The sequence below is a fragment of the Enhydra lutris genome, unplaced genomic scaffold (genome assembly GCF_002288905.1).
Source record: "Enhydra lutris kenyoni isolate GAN:26980312 unplaced genomic scaffold, ASM228890v2 scaffoldscaffold16, whole genome shotgun sequence".
Taxonomy (NCBI): domain Eukaryota; kingdom Metazoa; phylum Chordata; class Mammalia; order Carnivora; family Mustelidae; genus Enhydra; species Enhydra lutris.
In genome coordinates, this window is record NW_019154100.1 from 19,379,900 (window position 1) to 19,397,881 (window position 17,982).

The following is a 17,982-nucleotide window of genomic DNA, read 5'->3' on the forward strand; positions in this document are numbered from 1 at the left end:
TGATTAGATTTTATGTGCACCTCTGAATCATTATTGAACAATGCCTTCTTTTTCTATGGTCTTTAGAAAAGCCAAATAAAATAGAAAACAGCTAAGTTTGAGTGCATTTTGTATCTTCAAATTGGCGTTTTGTTCAATTTTTAATGAAAAGACAAAAGTAAATTACAAGCTTTACTTACTTTTTTTGAAATTAAGTTACCCAAATTTTCTTGTAATTGTGTTATTTGATTTGACAAGAACAAATGTAGCATCAACATTGATTTGGTATACTAAACATAATCTGTAAAGAATACTTAGTGTGTTTAATAATTATACAGGCGCCTGGGTGGCTCAGTGGGTTGAGCCGCTGCCTTCGGCTCAGGTCATGATCCCAGGTCCTGGGTTCGAGCCCCACATCGGGCTTTCTGCTCAGCGGGGAGCCTGCTTCCTCCTCTCTCTCTGCCTGCCTCTCTGCCTACTTGTGATTTCTCTCTGTCAAATAAATAAATAAAATCTTTAAAAAAAATAATTATACAGAATGTTCAAGAAATAATTTCTATGAAGTTTGTCTGAATTACAAAAATCCCTATGTACTATTGATCATCTCTCACCATTATTGCTTGCCATGATATGGTAAAACTTCCTTGTAGAAATTATAATTAGGGGAGGAAATATAGTTGCTGCAAGTGTATAGTATATGACTTTAAAAGAATAATGAAATCTGAGTTATTCGAATCTCACATGTGTGACTGTATACCTGTATACTCACTTGATGTAGATGTGTATATTAAAGTGAGATTGTGTAGGAGCTATTTGTGAATTAATCCCAGCTTTCTTGTGTAAGTACATTTTAGGTACATACATGTTGTCTTGGAATGAGAAGATCCACAGCTTAGAACATTAGTTCCCATTTCTGCCTCCTTGTCATCATATTGGACCAGAAAGCCCTTATATTTCAGGCTGCCATGTGTTTTGGGTGAGAAGTCAACAAATATTTGATATTAGTTTCCCCCTTATTTTCCTGGATCCTAGAAATGCTGTGATCTGAAATTTTGTGCACCCCATGACTTTCCCCCAGGCTGAACACTTTGTTTTACTTTCTAATTCCTAAGTTTTCTTGAAGCCTTAGTTTTTACAGCACTTCCTCAAGATGGGCATTCCATGATGCCTTCTCTCTCAGGTCCCCAGTTGTACTCTTAGCACCCTGCACTTCCCTTGTCATAACACTTTAATACAGAATGGTGAGTTCTTATTTAACATCTGTCTTCTCCAGGAGCCCATAAGCCTCTGTGAGACTGGGAGCCAGGCACATTCTATTTACTAATGTATTTTTAGAATGTATTAAAGTGCCCAGTATATAGACTGAATTTGATAAATATTTGATAAATCATTGAGTGACTGAATGAAGTAAGAAATCTAAATTCCAGACTTTGAGGGGGGACAGAGTAAAATGCATGAGAAACAATTCTCAGGTAATGTAGAATAGTGCATTTGCTGAACAATGACTGGGCATCGAATGCTGTTTTTCTTTTACCACCAAAAGTTCTGATTCGGATTACATAGAACTTTGAAAACGTGAATTTTAGTAATGCAGTAAATTGTTAAAGAATAGCAGTATTGCCAACATTTATTTATTTTCTTCTAAGATGAGTGCTAGCCATACTAAAAGTATAGTTATCACATTTGGATCAAACATTTCCAGTTAAGAGAAGCATTACTTAAAAACCTTAGCGGTGTTGGGTGGGTGCTTTTCACATCTGGAAATTAACACTCCTTTCAGTCTCTTGATTATATGTTAATCTTGTAAACATATTAATTGTTTCTTCATAGGAACATGTTTCAATATATATGTATTTTAAAATACTAAATATGTACACAGTATATTTAAAATTAAGTATTGTGTCTGTGTGTGTGTGTGTGTGTGTGTGTGTGTGTGTGGGGGGGGGGGGGGGGGTGTGTTATAGTAAAACTCCATCACAGAGTCAGTAAGATGTAAGGATAATTTTTTCTACAATAAGTAATTTTATACCTCTTATTATGAATCATATTTAAAAAAATGTTTAAGAATGTTTCACCCTTGATTTTAGCTTTCTCTTCTTGATGTATGGAATGTTGCCTTCTGCAACACTTTCTGCCCGCCCTTAATTTCTTCTGAAATTTGTCTCTAAAATTTTAGTTAATTCTTGTCTGAATTTTCCCCCATGATAATTTTACCTTAACTGAAATTAAAACAAAATAATGCCTAATAGTATGTTTATGGTTTATCATCGTTACAGAATTTTATTTCTCATGTAAATATCACAACATTTTGTCATTCATTGATTCATAATCAAAATGCATACAAGGAGCATTGAATGTACAATGAGCGCTGGATACAAAGATCAAGACAATGTATTTCCATAGTTAGAAAATACAATTGAGGATGTCTGTAACATTTGGCACATGCTAAAAAAGAGCCTAAGAATAAATTGAATAAAAGATAAAAAATACCTTCTTGTACAAAGATGATCTTTAATGGAAGGCATTTGAGAAGATTTAAGTAAATAGAGAAAGATACTATCCTCATGAATTGAAATATTCAGTGTTACTAAATTTTTAATTCTCCTCAAATTGAGTTATGGAATTCTAATCAAGTACCCAACAGATTTTTTTATGGAATTCAACAAGCTAATTCTCAAATTTATGTGAAAAAATAAAGGGCCAAGGAAAGAAAAGAGAGTCATGAATAAAAAGAGAAAAAAATGGGAAGAATGGCATTAAAACATATGTAGACTTCTTACAAAACCTTAATATTATACATGATGCATAGCCAAATGGATTAGACCACATTGCCAAGAAAGCACCAATTTATATGTGGAAACCAGATATATGACAGAGGTGGCATTGTTGATCATCAAAGAGATGAGTTATTCAATAAATGGTACTGGGACAAAAAATTGAATTTGTATCCCTACCTCATAAAAGCACAAAAACAATTTCAGATGAATTATGGATTTACATTTAAATACAAATTTGGAAAATATGATACAGAGAATGGAAGAATTTTCTAAGCAAAATACAAAACACTATCTCAAAGGAAAGGATTGATAATTATGAACAATAATTATGAATATTAAATTTGTTCAGTGAAAGAAAAAGAAACAAGTCAAAGACTGGGGAAAGATATGTGTGACATAAATATGACAAAGGATTAGCATTCAGGATATCAAAAAGAAAAATAAGTAACCCAGGGAAAACAGGACAAACAAGAATAGTCAATTTTGATAAAACAAAATCTAAATGGCCACTAAACAACCTAAAATCATGATCAGGGAAATGCAAACTGAAGCTACAGTGTTATGCAATTGCGTACAACCATTGTTCTGACAAAATAACAAAGTTCAACAATACCAAGTATTGGTGAGAATGTAGAGCGGTAGGAAATTCTACCATACCAGGGAGAAGTGTAAATTAGTACCACTTCTGAGAGCAGTATATTCGTAAGTATGTAGTCAAGTTGTGTGCCTTATTAGGGCCCATCTAGCAATTCCACTGGGAGGTATATCACAGAGATACTCCTGGGTACATAAGACATGTACAGAAATGTTTATTTCAGCATTGTTCATAATACTGAAAAACCAGAATCAAAACCAAATATCCATCAATAGGAAAATGGATAAATAATTTGGGGTATTTTCATGCAATGGAATATTACGTGTCTTTTTGATAATGAATGAGATAGGCATGTATAATCCTATAATCTCAAAAATATGTTTACTCTGTGTTAAGATTACACACATATGAAATAAAATCAAAGGCCTGCTTATAAGTGACAAGAACTAAATTCTTTATGAAACTTGAAATGGAATTAATGATAGGCCAGGTGTGGATATTGAAAGGCTAACTTGTAGCATAAGGCAAGGGGAGTTCACCCAAGAGCAGGTGTGGACTTTGGCACAGTATTTCATCTAACTGTACTTTTTAAATTCTTATGTGGAAACTTAGCAAAACAAAATCCTCTTATGTTCTACAAATACTCTTTTGAATTTCTTGGGTAATGCATTCAGCGTGTATCAAGCTTTTTGATGTTATTTTAACATGTCTTTCTGTAATTGTTTTTTAAGTGTGGCACTTGAGTTTTCAGGACTGTTCTGAGTTGTGATTGATCATTGTACATGCATTTTGAATAGGGACATCTGTCTCTGAAGCATATTATGTCTCCTGACATGCCATTTCTCAGATTGACAGAGCACCTCTAGAGGGCATAGGTTTTAATAAGAGAGAATATGTGATTTTTTTTTTCCATAGAAAGTGGGTGGTGTTACATTTTATAAAGAAATAATGAATAGTTGGAATGACAGCTTACCCAATTTACTTTTTTTATGAGCCAAATATAAAACTAGAAATAATGCTTATTCATTTTAGCCTTTATAATATTCACTTCAAACATTTTTATAGGAGAATATTTACTAAGTTTGGTCATAGTCATAGCAGACAGTGACAGAAGTGGTTTCTTTGTCTTTTTCTCCTCAATTTTTCTTTTTGTATCCTTATTATTTTTCTTCTAGACCCTAAATGTCTTCTTGCATTCTATTATATGAGCAAATTCACATTTTAAAACAATTTGGAAGGTTGTAATTTTTAAAAACATGTTATGGTTTTTTATTACTAATTTTAAATCTGTTTTGATACTATTATTATAGTCGTTCAGTAATCATAGCGCAGTTCTAAAAAAAAAAAAAAGATACAAGGATGAATGAATGAGTTTTCTGTGGACTCTGCCCTTGAGGAGGCCTGACTTGAGTGAGAGAACTAGATAAAAAACACCTTCATAATGATAAAATGGGAGCACTCAGGCAGAAGTAGGGATGATGGCCTGTGACACTGAAGTAGCAGGGATGAGTGGGGTGACACTGAGCAAGCTGACAGACAAGATAATTGATCTAAGTCTAAACAAGTGCATTTGTTGGGGCGCCTGGATGGCTCAGTGGGTTAAGCCTCTGTCTTAGGCTCAGGTCATGATCTCAGGGTCCTGGGATCGAGCCCCGCATCGGGCTCTCTGCTCAGCGGGGAGCCTGCTTCCCCCTCTCTCTCTGCCTGCCTCTCTGCCTACTTGTGATCTCTGTCTGTCAAATAAATAAATAAAATCCTAAAAAAAATATTTAAACAAGTACATTTGCCAGGAAAAAAAGAAGGGAAGGGCAGACAACTGGAACAGCAAGCCTAAGTGGATAGAAGAGGGAAAGGTCTTGGCTAGTTGATGAAAAATGGGAACTTCCTTGTACATGGAGACCAGGTCTGTGCAGGAAATGACCAATAAATCTAGAAAGGTGGAATTTTCATTTATGTATATTTATAGTCCTTTGCTTCCACTTTGCTTTACTCTACTATATTGCCTTGCACTACCCCCTACTCCAGACATTTCTTAGTCATTGGAGAGGAGTCACAGGTAGTTATATTTCCTACCTCATTTTCTCAGTACCTAACAAATTCTTTCAGATGTCTTGATTTCCAAAGATGGGACTTACATTTCAGTTACTGTGTTCAAAAGATTTCATGAAAGGTCCTACCCTTGATCCGACTAAATGATTGGCCGATTTCCTAACTAAAGAAAATGTTCATGGTTTAACAGGTCACTGATTTAAATTTCATTGATGAATTCTTCTCTTTGTTTGGTTAATATTACTGGTTCTTGAGGATACATATTAAAAAAATGTTTATGATGTGTGCGTTTATGGAACTAAAGTTTAAGATTATTTTTTTTCCCAGTCCGTGTCACTGCACTTGCTTAACCCTACACTTGCAACATCCTCCAATCAGGAAGGAATACCACCTTGAACTTCGATTTTGTAGAAAGCTCCTCCTTTGAAGTGTTTTAATTATGACTTAACAGTTTCCCATTTCTGGATATTTTGGTAAAATTTTAGAGCATTTAGAAATCATATGCCATTCCTTTCAGTTACAAAAAATTATCCTTTTATTTCCATGATCCGTTAAATGGGTATTTTGGTACTTAAAACATGTCAAAAGATTAGCTTCGTGTCTAGAATGTTTGCCCTAAACAGCTTAAAGGCATGTGTTGTTTGTTCACATTTAGTAATGACTTTAAAAATTTTTAAAAAAAATCTTTGAATGGACTGCTTTATTAAAATAATGGAAGAACTCAGTAGAGGAAGAACTCCCAGGGAAGAGGTTAAATAATATAAATAGCTCTGCTGAGAGTGCAACAAAGTTCTCTATTGTGCTGTTGCCACAGCAGCACCAATAATTCAAAACAAGGAAATGGAGTCTCATGTTTAATATAATACAGACTTTTCCCTAGAACTTCTGTGGTCTAGGGTTTTTCAGGGATTGGCATGTTTATCTACATATGTCTAAATTTAGATATGCCTTTTATGTAACATGGTAAAAGAGAAGTACTTAAAATTCTATAAGATGCAGTTATTTCTTAAGTATTTTTGTTTGTTTTAAAATCGACTTTAAAATATCAGGAATTTTCCTGGTGAAATAATGCCCTAGGACATTGTGAATATGTGCATATGGAGAGAGACATAATCTTTTATGCATTTTACATTAGATTTTAAAAGGTCACTTTGGAAGGTATGAAGAAGTGTTTGGTGTAGCGCAAGAGTGAAAAGTGATTTTTTTTTTTCTGTTGAAGCATTTTAATCCCGCAACAAGAGCTACCTCTGCTATAGTAGTGAGTATTCCATTCTGAAAGTCCAATCTGGAAACTCAGAAACATGGATGTAGAAGTTTCCAAGTTTTGAAGTAAACTTTATGTCATTTTAGAGATAAATTTGAAAGATATTGGACTGCTATCTCAGATACGTATAGAATTTAATTCACTGTAAAATAAAGCACAACTTAAACTCTGCCAGAATCATTCTAATAGAGTAGAAGCTTATTTACAAAAAATATTCAAATGTAATATACTACATTTTATTAAACACATTTGACACAACATAGTCCAGATAGAGACTTCCTTTAGATTATAATTTTTCTTGTCCCTGTGTTAGCTATTTTGTCTCACTATGTGCCTACCTGGCTTTCGTATTACCAATTTAACCCTTATTCTTACTAAAAAGTAGTGGTTAGGCACTTCTGATTGTTATGAGATAAGAATAAATGAAATGATTAGGGAAATTTTTATATTCTGATCTTCTCTACCCAGTGACTTCATGATGAAGATGATGCAAAAAATTGGTCAAATGTCTTCCCAGTATGAATGTGTGTTTGCATTTTACCCTTTTAATAACGACAAATGTTGCCTAGAAGCTAGTTTTCTCAAAGGCTTAATTCACATTCTATGTGTACATTGGCCAACTACTATTTTTTACATGAAAATTTTATTAAGGAATTATGATTCCATTTCACTTATCTCTTCTGTCTAAAGGTGTCGAAAGGGGAATTCTCAGAGGCTTTAGAAAGTAATTGTGCATTAACCTTAAAAACAATCAAAAAGTTAAAAAGGAAGGAAAAAGAAAATATTCATCCATTCAGCAAATACTTGCTAAGGAAGTACCACTGTTGCATTTCTAGGCACTGGAGAGAAAGTATTAAAAAGGTTGGGATAGCCTCATGAGATATACTTAAAATAAATACTTAAAGAGAGGATTTCATGATAATGTATTGAGATTTTCTAGTATTGTTATGACTCATTCCATTCATTCACTCATTCAGGCAATACTTGCCTCATGAGAACATCAAAAATTTTAATATGTAACCTGATCTCCCTTTCTTCATCCAATTTTTTTTCCAATTTCTCAAAAGGAATAAAATCTTAAACATTAAAAGGTCTTCACTGCATTGGAAAGCAGAGTCAGGTTTATCCATTCTAGGATAATTCTTTCTTTTATTTTACTGTTCCCATCCCAACCTCGATGCTTTATTTTTAGTGTGCCTGAGGAAGACCAAGTGTGAGATTGAAGAGCAGAGCTCTGTCTGTGAGTTTGAAACAGAGTCACAGTCATCTCTGTATCCTGGAGGATAATAAGCTTTCTGTACGATTTGCCATGTTGTACAAGGTAGTAGTGAGCATCATAATTATTCATTGGCTTCTATCCACAGATTGTTCTCTAGAGGAGGGAAATACTGCATGAGCTCTGTAGCTAGTTTTCCTGTTCAGACTCAGTATGCTTGGTGGAACATGTTTTTATAGGTACTCTGTTTAGAGAGAGAAAGGCTGACAAAGGCTTCCATGACTTTCAGTCTTTAAATGATGAAAACTGAGGACCTGGTGGAGGATTTCAGGAAACCACTTATTTAATTGACTCTCTTTTCAAGGAAAATGTATTTCAAAGGATAATGGCCTGAGATTTGACTCCAAAGCTTCAATGTAGATCAGAAATTCTTCAGGCTGAACTATATAGCTAATGCTCAATTACCTTAGCTTCTATTGAACCATATTCTAAACACCTTCTTTTGTAACCATCACCTTGTGCCGAAGTCTATATTTTTAGCCTTTAAGCAGAGCTCAAGCACTGTATTTAGACATCTGACTTGAAGACAAAAATTGCTCAGTGAGCAGAACAAATGTTCAGAAAATAACATTTCAAGGTTAGAGTTAGTGTCCTGAATAAAATTCCTTTTCTTCTTTTCCTCCCTACTGAATATAACATAAATAATGTACCCTGACTGGCTTTCAAGACTAAAAAAATCAGAGAATAGCAGTGAACTTGAAGAAGAAAGAGGGAGTAATTAAAAATTGAAAGGGCTTCTGTTGAACTATTGTTTGCCTGAAACTAAGTATACATTTTACTCCTGATTCAATAGGATTATGGATCTTAAAAGGATTTTAAAAACCGTATGGTAAAGCTTGTAGAAAATGTGCCCAAATGAGCCTACAGCCACCTTAAAAAATATTGAAAGAACACACACACACACACACACACACACACACACACACACACACAGAGTCATTATAATATCCTTCTCAGAGTAGAGAGGAGAAAACTATATAAATATTATTTATGCTTACTTGTAGTATTATGGTTAATCAATTTTTTTTTTAAAGATTTCATTTATTTACTTGACAGAGATCACAAGTAGGCAGAGAGGCAGGCAGAGTGAGAGGGGGGAAGCAGGCTCCCCGCTGCCCAGAGAGCCCGATGTGGGCCCGACCCCAGGACCCTGGGATCATGACCCGAGTTGAAGGCAGAGGCCTTAACCCACTGAGCCACCCAGGTGCCCCTGGTTAATCAATTTTTAACCGTTTACAATGTGCTGGCCCTTTCTGTAATTGACCTTGCTTAATATTCACAATTCTGTGAAATAGGCATTATTAGCCCCATTTTATAAATGAGAAAATAAAGGCCAGAGCATTTAATAACATTTCTAAGACATCGAGTTAGTGGCAGCATATTATGGATATTTCTTAGGAAAATCCCAAAATGGTCCCTGAGACTCCCTAGTCTTGAGAAATAAAAACAGTTTAATTCTTAGGGGAATAGACGGGAGTGAAACAACACAATTATTATTGTTAAACAAGACTTTGCAAGGTCCCCGGACCATTTCCAGAAAGGGAAGTCACATATTTGCACTGGGGGAAAGTGATTATCACTTGGTGGAAATTACTTTAAAGGAATGCAGGTCATTTGGCTTGTGTATGACTTGGTGAGGGACTTGTCCCTTTGTATCCCAGGAAATAAATGATATTGTAATTGCATTTCACAATGGGCCGGTAAGAAATGGGTCTGGGCACTACTTCCTTTTTGCTGCCTGGTGCAGTGTATAATCTTCACTTAGTACAACACAGTCTCTGTGTAAACAGCTAGAACCCAGGACTGTTTTAAAGATCTAAGTTTCTCAACCTTGGAATAAGGTCCTGAAAGAAATGTTGGGAATTCTGGGTGGTTTTTAGGCATTGTATTTAGAAACAAATAAAGAACATGTGGAACTCTTTGACCCTTTTCTGATCCTCGGTGTTCTAATACTCAAAGTACACTTTAACCTAGCTGAGGGAGGCATTCCATAGTAGGGCATAGTAATAACGTAAGGAGAGAGAGAGTAAATCAAAGGTGAGTAAAAGATTTATTTTTAAACTTGGTGGAATACGAAGTTTATGCAGCAGAAAGTGTAACAGCCGGCTATTATTTGTTGAACTGATTATCTGTTCCTCTCTGCAGAATGGGTTGCATTGTACAGTACACATGGCTCAAATGGTATCTTAATTAGTTCATTTAAAATTCTAAAGGTTAGCATTGCATTTTTATGCTGAGTGTTGTGTTGTTCTAAAACAGAGATTTTTAAGTACTAAAATTTAATTCCGTTTAGTGACTGAGTCATTGACTCTTTAAGACCTCTTGGAAGTTAACACCATTATTTACAGGTCAGCCTGGGGAAATTCAGTGATTTGCTCAGAGGGAAGTAGTAGTAAAGGGCAGAGTCAACCATCTAAGACTTTGGATTTTCGAAAAGTATGAAAAACAGACAAAGTGATGCCATACTTCAGTTTCTATGTCTGTGGAGTATTCTGCCCATCCTCCTACCCTAGGCAAATGAGAGGTAGAAAAAACACTCCTGTGGGAGTTAGACACATGTCTGTTCAAACCTTGTCTCATGTCATCAACTATACCACTTGGCCAATTTAACCAGCCTTCATTTTCTTAAGTACTACTATGGTGTTTTGTGTGTGAATAGAAGTATGGGAGGTTACCACATCAACAATGGCTATTTTTGTAGTATGGATGATGAGGCAGTTTTTACTTCTGTCCTCATATATTTCTTCTGTTATTTGATTTGACAATATATTACTTGTATATTAGTTAAAATCTTCCCTTTAAATTAAAAAAATGTGAATTTTCTTTATTATTTACAAATGATATGCAAGATCTGCTAATTTAAACTTTTTTTTATCCCCATTTTATCCCCATTAAACACTGGACAAATGATGGCTACATGAAGCATGAGACTCTGGGGTCATTTCTGTGTCATTTGTTTTGATTTTTGGCTCAGAAAACATCACCTCAATTATATATTCAATTGTGTGGGGTGTTTTTTTTTGTTTGTTTTTTGTTTTGCCAATTCTTGGTTATTTTATCTTCCATTATAGTAACTGCAGAGAACAAAGCTTTTGTTCTCGTTTGGAATCTAATTTATTTCATAATCTTCAAAAATTTGGTTTTTTAAGTTGTCTGTAATTTTAAGATCAACACAGGTGAACTATCTGGAGTCAAAAAAAAATCTTTTTATGTGCTAGACATTGATTTTGTAGTCAAAATTATCTGTAGTTAGTTCTGGTCCTCCATTTACCAAATATGAGACTTTGGTCAGTTTACTAGTCTTTGGGAAAATTAGTCTCCTCATCTGTGAAATAGATGGAAGAAAACTTAACCCTCAAGATTACTGAGATCATTAAATGAGTTAAAATTTTCAAGTGTTTGGTATTATGGAGACTAGATGAATATGGATTCCTTTCTCATTCACTTCATTTAAATTCAACACTCACTGTTACTATTGTCCCAGGTAAAAATTTGCTTATCCCTTTTGCAATAAATTGGATGTAGATTTTAGCAGTCTGTTTTTAAGAGTAATTGAATCTTGTGGAGTAGCTAAGATGACCAGCTGAGACATTAACATAACATAACACATTGACATAAAGTTGATTTCACCCTAAATTGTCTGAGTTGCCAGGCAAGCTTCACTTTATCAAGGAATAAAATGAGAAATCCACAAAGCCAAAGTAACAATAAAAAATACTTTTGAAGCCAAAAGACCAAGTAAAGGCTGCTGTGATAATGGAGAAGATTCTGAAATTCATGAAAAGTACTGCACAATTTTTTGATGTCTTCAGACTTATGAAATATTTTTTTCCTGATGCTCAAAGTAGAAAAGTTGGCCAAAAAGGAAAGGTAAAAAGAAGAATATAAAATTTATCTGTAATTATACCATCCAGAGAGAATTATTCTTCACATACTGGGCTTTTAGTCTTTTTCTCTTGAATATGTGGATACATTTTATTTATAAGGTGGAAGGCTGTGAATGGAGTATGTTTGTGTTCCAAGATGTGGATAGTAATACACCGATGTTTTTGTATCTTTTTTACTTAACATTGTATTATAAATTTTTTAGCATCATTAAATATTTTTAATATCTTAATTTGTCGAAGTTGTATTATAATCTGTCATGTAATTATGCCCTAATTTCTTTTATTATTCTCCTTATATTGGGCATATATAGACAATTTGCAGGTGTTCAACAACATTTTAAAATAACAGTGTAATGGAAATTCATCTACATAAATCATCATTTCACATCTTTTTTTTTCCCCTTAGAAATGATTCTTAGAGTCACTCCCAAAAAGCATGAACTTTTAAAAAGATTCTTGATATACTGTGACAATTTTTTCCTCCAGGGAAGGTTTACCAATTTACATTCCTATCAGTAGTATATGAGAACACTCTTCACCTCATATGCTTATCATCATCTTATATTAGCCTCAACTGAAAGTAAAAATGTTAATCTTTCACAATCTGCATTTATTTGATTACTCGTGAAGCTGAATACCATGTGTCCTATTTACTGAGGAATACACACACACACACACACACACACGCACACAAACACACACCCCCTCCCAGCAAGTATTAAATATATTGTATTCAGTGGCAGTTTTAAAAATTTTATTTCAATATATGTCAGTAAGCAAGATCTTGTCTAAAAATAATCACCTTAGCAGCAAATTTAGTGAAATGCTTAAAGTGTTTTTAAAGAGACTACATCTGGCATGCTTTCCTCAGAAAGACATGCTGCATGATACTATTCTTATGAGATTTTCATATCACCTTTTATGCTGGGCAAGTGGTAACTGTTGCATTTACCCGGATTCCCCAACAGTGTTGAGCTAGAAAACTTTCAAACCTGCAAACATCTGCTTTTGTCATCAAAATTGAAATACATAACCGAAAGGAAAGTTCTAGTTCACAAACTGTATAATCTTCTGATTCTGCAGAATGGAAATGAATAAACTTGAAAACATATTTAAGGACTGAAGCTCTAGTCAGCATATAGCTGAAGACTGGAGAAAGGGTGAATTTCCTTTCAAAGTAAGCACTGGCATAACTCTACTCTCTAACAAGAAAAAGTAACATTTCCAAAAATCGGATCATCATTTCCACACAGATTTTTATGATTCTAAAAGTTCTTTTCTATACAGCCTGGTGGTACATTTTTATAAATTCCCCCCAAATCAGTAGTGATTGCAGAATCTTGAGTGTGTATACCTGAGCATTTTAAATGGTCTTACTATGTGTATGACAAGGTCTTAGCTTATTCTTCAAGGATGTCATGTTTGGTCCCTAAGAGGACCAGATTTGAAATGTTTCTAATTTGGAAGAAAATAAGCTTTTATTTGAGTAAAAATAAGGTCTAAGTCTTCAACAGATTGAAGGATAAACTGGCTTATAAAGAAGAGTTTTTTTTTTTTTTAAGATTTTATTTATTTATTCCAGAGAGAGAGAGAGAGAGAGAGTAGGGGGAGGAGCAGAGGGAAAGAGACAAGGAGACTCTGTGCTGAGTGGGGAACCTGATTTGCAGATCAGTCTCAGGACCCTGAGATCATGACCTGAGCTGAAACCAAGAGTCAGACTCTTAACTGACTGAGCCACCTAGCCGCCCCAGAAGAGGGTATTTCTTAAGCCTTAGAAAAAGTTAATAAAATAATTTTATTGAATTCAAACATGACTTAGCTTCTAATATTAATTTTATAAATAGGAAAAAGATAATTAAATTATTAAAGCACCTTCATTTTAAATGTTAACTTTTAAAATTATTATTATTTAGCTTATAGGGAAATTTATTTTTTTATTTTTTTTACTTTTTTAAAGCCCTAGATCTTTTTTAATCAACAGTTATTTGAGTATTTTCGTTGTCACACATTCAGTCTTAGATCCTGGCCTGTGTGGCCTCCAGCTGTCTAATAAAGGAGATAAAATAATGTCTGATTATCTGGAGCACAAGGTAGTAAATCCTTTTATTTGGGCACATCCTTCTTCTGATTTGCAGGCAGCTTAATTTTTATATCTGGTCTTTAACCAGGGCTTGACGTGGAGCAGAATTTAGTATTTGAGAGCAATTTTATTTGTTTGTACATTTTAACTGTGGTCCTTTCTGATTGTGTTCAAAGAAATTTTCATAGCTACTGTCCTCTAATGTTTTAAAACTAAGTATACTTTTGGTTGCTTATTACTTATTATAAAACCTTATGTGTTCATTTTAGAAAAATTATTCAGTAGAGAATTCCTGTTAACATGTTGGCAGATACTCCAGAGTCAGTCCTATATAAGTCATGTATAATTGTTTTTACAAAATGAGATCAAAGTGCTTGGTCACCTGTTTGTTACACTAAATATCATATCTTTGACATTATGTATTTTATAAATGTTGTTATTTTTCTAATGGACCAAGTCGTTAATGTTAGAGATCACGTTAGCCTGTAAAAATTTGTGTATGATCCTAAGAGTGTTATGAATCTTTTGAAATGAAATTTCACCTAGAAATCTAGATGTCTAGGGGCACCTGAGTGGCTTAGTCAGTTAAGCATCTACTTCTGGGTCAGTTTGTGGTCTCAGGGTCCTGGGATTGAACCCTACTCGGGCTCCCTGCTCAGCAGAGACTCTGCTTCTCACTCTCCTGCCTGCAGCTCCCCCTGCTTGTGCTCTCTCTTTGTCTCTGCGTCAAATAAATAAATAAATAAAATCTAAAAAAAAAAAAAAAAGGAAATCTGGATGTCTATTTTCTCTTGAAAGATGGAAGGCTCTGTACTACTCATAATCTCTGGGTCACAGTGGATAGAAGCTGATGGTAGCCCACATTACCTAAATTTGTGGTCTTTATTTAATGTTTCCTTCACTTTTTGATATTCCTGCCTGACTTCTGAAGCAGGTGAGTTTGCCAAGGGTAGTGGATTTTCTAGGGTAGTAGTTTTTAATGAGGTTGTCCTGGTCTCTAAGGCAAGTGTCAGAAAATTATCGGAATGTTTTCCAGATGCCACAGTGTTCGAAGGGTTCTTCTAGTATTTAGTGGGCTAGTTTCATGGATGTGAGGGTTTGGTAATGTGAGGGACGTTGCTACACGTGGAAAAATTTTTGTGTTATGCATTTCAGTTATTTCTTTGGATAGTGGGTGAAACACCTGTTTACAATTATTTGAGCCTAAAAACAAAATTGGCTGCACATATAAAAACTGTTTTATTCCATTTTGGTGTACACTGATTTTCTAGGACTATAACTATCATATAATTTCACATTTTATTATTAGAGGCTCTATGACGAATTGTTAGCCATTTGGAAAATCATGTCACTGACAACAACATGGCTCATGGTATTTTCACCAACATACACAGCTCTATCAGTATGCATTTGTAGTTCCCTTGTTCAGTATTGAAAAAAGGAAAGTTCATGCTCCTTTGAAATCTTTTATGAATAAGGAATAGTTCTCAGCTCCTACAAGGAATAATCATCATTTTTCATGTTTTCTTTATGTCTGTGGTCTGCGATTTGCCTTAGCATGTTATCTGGACTTCAGTTAATCTTATTTTTCCTTTTACTTAAATATGTGCTAATAAGTCTGGTTCATTGCTTCTTGTCTTAACACTGGATTTTATTCTCATGCATTGGAAGACTTCTGAGACGTGTAAATATTCATGTGTCAGAGCTCTTTATTGATTTTGAAAAATACGCTGAATAGAGTTCGGATTTAGAATCTTTGAGTTTCATTTTAGGTTAGCAAAAGAGCATTGCAAAATACTTGTTTTAAATGGGAGGGGCTTTGTGCTTGATGAGCTTAGTGCTCTGGGTAGGCATCAAGGATGTATCTAAGTCCTGAGGAGGCTTACAGTCTTCCAGAAAGATACTACATAGAAATAATCTATCATTAGACTGAGAGGATGATGAAATATGCCCTAGGATTTCAGAGGGAGGCAAGTTGGTATGTTTGAATGGAGAAAGGCTTCTGGAAGAGGCTGAAGAATTTCACCTCAATGTAGAAGCCTGGGGAGGCTCTTTTTTGAGAAAGAGAGAGTTAATTCTCTTTTGCTCAAGAGTTCCGTGTCTTTTCCTTTTCCTTCCTTGAAGATGCAGAAGCTACACATGTAAGTGAGAGAGTCATGGGTGTGAAATGTTGATTTTAGGTATTTTCTCCTCCTCTTAAACTCAGATACAAAGTTATGACCTTGAGGGCTTAAACTATGCAATTGTTGCTCTTCAAGGAAATTGTAGCTGGCATCTCAGAACAAGGCATGACTAGTATTTCACCTCAGTCTAGTACATTTTCTTAGCTCTAATTAGAAAACAAACTTACGGAGATGGAAAATAAATTCACTAGCTCTCCAAAGTTTTTCCTTTCCTTGTTTGATTAGGTGAGTAGGGGGAATACTAAGAAAGGAGAAATGACCATAATGAATTGCTAGCTTCCCTTAGTTTACCAAATTTCACTCTTCTTGCAGCTTGCATCACCATCACCACATGTGATTATATAAAACTTCTAGAAGTTCTCTGAAGGGACTCATTTTCAGTTACTCAGCCAATCAAAGGCAAGGGTTAGTGAACGTCAATAATGTTTTGATTTTGGGAAAATCTGTTTCCTGTTACAGTGGGACATACACTTCCAAGTGAGTACTCCAGATTTAATTCAAATGCCACACATTGAAATAGCTCAGAAAGTTATGTGATATAAAGCTCTGGGGTGACAGTGTTTTGTATATTGCAATCTTTTGGAGTTGGATCGTCACATCAGAATTATTTTATTTCATTAAAATCTGTCTTTAGGTGCTATATTTTCTTTTCATTTACTACAGGTATTTACAACCTAGAAAACAGGTCAGAGTATTTCTTCAGAAGACATTTATTTAATTTTCCCTTGTGCAGAGGCACATGTCTGCTGCTTGGTCCTGTTTTAATTGCTAATGGCTAAGTCAGGGCCCCAGGTTGTAGAAGTTTCTATATCTGGTAAACTGGCTTTATTCCAGGACAGAAGATTTATCAACAAATGAAACACCAGTGACTTCCCACACGTCCTCTGATTGCATTAAAAAATCCCTTCCCTTCCCACCCAGCTGAGAGTATGCTTGGAGTTTGGAGCTGACAGACACTCTGTCTCTTCCTCCTCCTCATTTTGTAAAATCACTGGTTTCTGTAGTCTGTTAGGCTTCTTATTAATAGTAATAAAATGTTCATTCATTAACTGTCTCATGCCTACGAACTAGATATTGTCACTCTCTTTCCCCTCAAGTTAGACTGTTTTTATAAAGTCGTGCTGTAGCAGAGAAGTGAGCTGGAAAACTGATTTGGGGTCTGTAGCATCAGGTACTATTTAACCAGTGGGAGGGACTGATAAAATTAGCAAGTTGACTAACCACTTCCCTTCCTTGTGGCTCTTTAATATTATAACGGATACAGAAAAGTTCAGAAGGACTGGGCTAGTTTTCGAAACCACAGCACACTTTGGCAAAGAGGGAATGTACAGCAGAACGGGTAAGTTTCTTCCTTTTAATCTTCTAGGAGAACTGTAAAAACGATAAAGGGTGGAAGTTTTTAAGTTTGATCATGCAAATCATCTTTAGTAGTGTGTAGGCTGTGGAAAGATAAACCTGCTACGAGAAGGGGGAAGCAGAAGGTTTTCCGATCAGCAGCAGTAGCTCCAGGAACAGCAAACATGAGTGGGCAGAAGATTCAACTCCTACAATATCTTCATTGTCCCACATAGGTCACAGTCAAACTCGGGGGGCAGTATTCTTGTACTAGTATAATTTTTGAAAGATAAGTTCCTGCACTCTTAGTTCTTGCAATCCAGACTTTGTAACTGTCAGTAGAGTCATTGAGTTACTGAACCCAGATGTCCCTCTGGGTTCTGAAACAGCTTAAGGTCTTCAGTTATCTAACCTATGGTTTAAATTTGCATTGCTTTTAACTTTCTATTATGGAAAATCTCAAATACAAGCAGAAGTAGAGTGCACAGTGCCTAGATTGACCATGCTGTGTCACACAGCTTCAAGAGTTAGGGACTCCGGGTCCACGTTTCATGCAC

At 35.0% G+C, this 17,982-nt stretch overlaps 1 protein-coding gene across 13 annotated transcripts in view; it reads left to right on the forward strand.

Annotated features, from left to right (window-relative positions):
• Positions 1-17,982, forward strand: part of LOC111147209 (histone deacetylase 9) — a 926,500-nt gene that overhangs the window by 173,013 nt on the left and 735,505 nt on the right. For 2 of the 13 annotated variants that reach the window (XM_022503108.1, XM_022503110.1), the window contains exon 1: positions 17,176-17,429. The exons of 10 other annotated variants lie outside the window; for them this stretch is intronic. In XM_022503108.1, coding sequence (XP_022358816.1) covers positions 17,414-17,429 — 16 coding nt within the window. In that variant the 5' untranslated portion in view covers positions 17,176-17,413. Of the gene's footprint in view, positions 1-17,175; positions 17,430-17,982 lie in introns of those variants that run through there. One more of the 13 variants, XM_022503102.1, reaches the window with a different exon arrangement.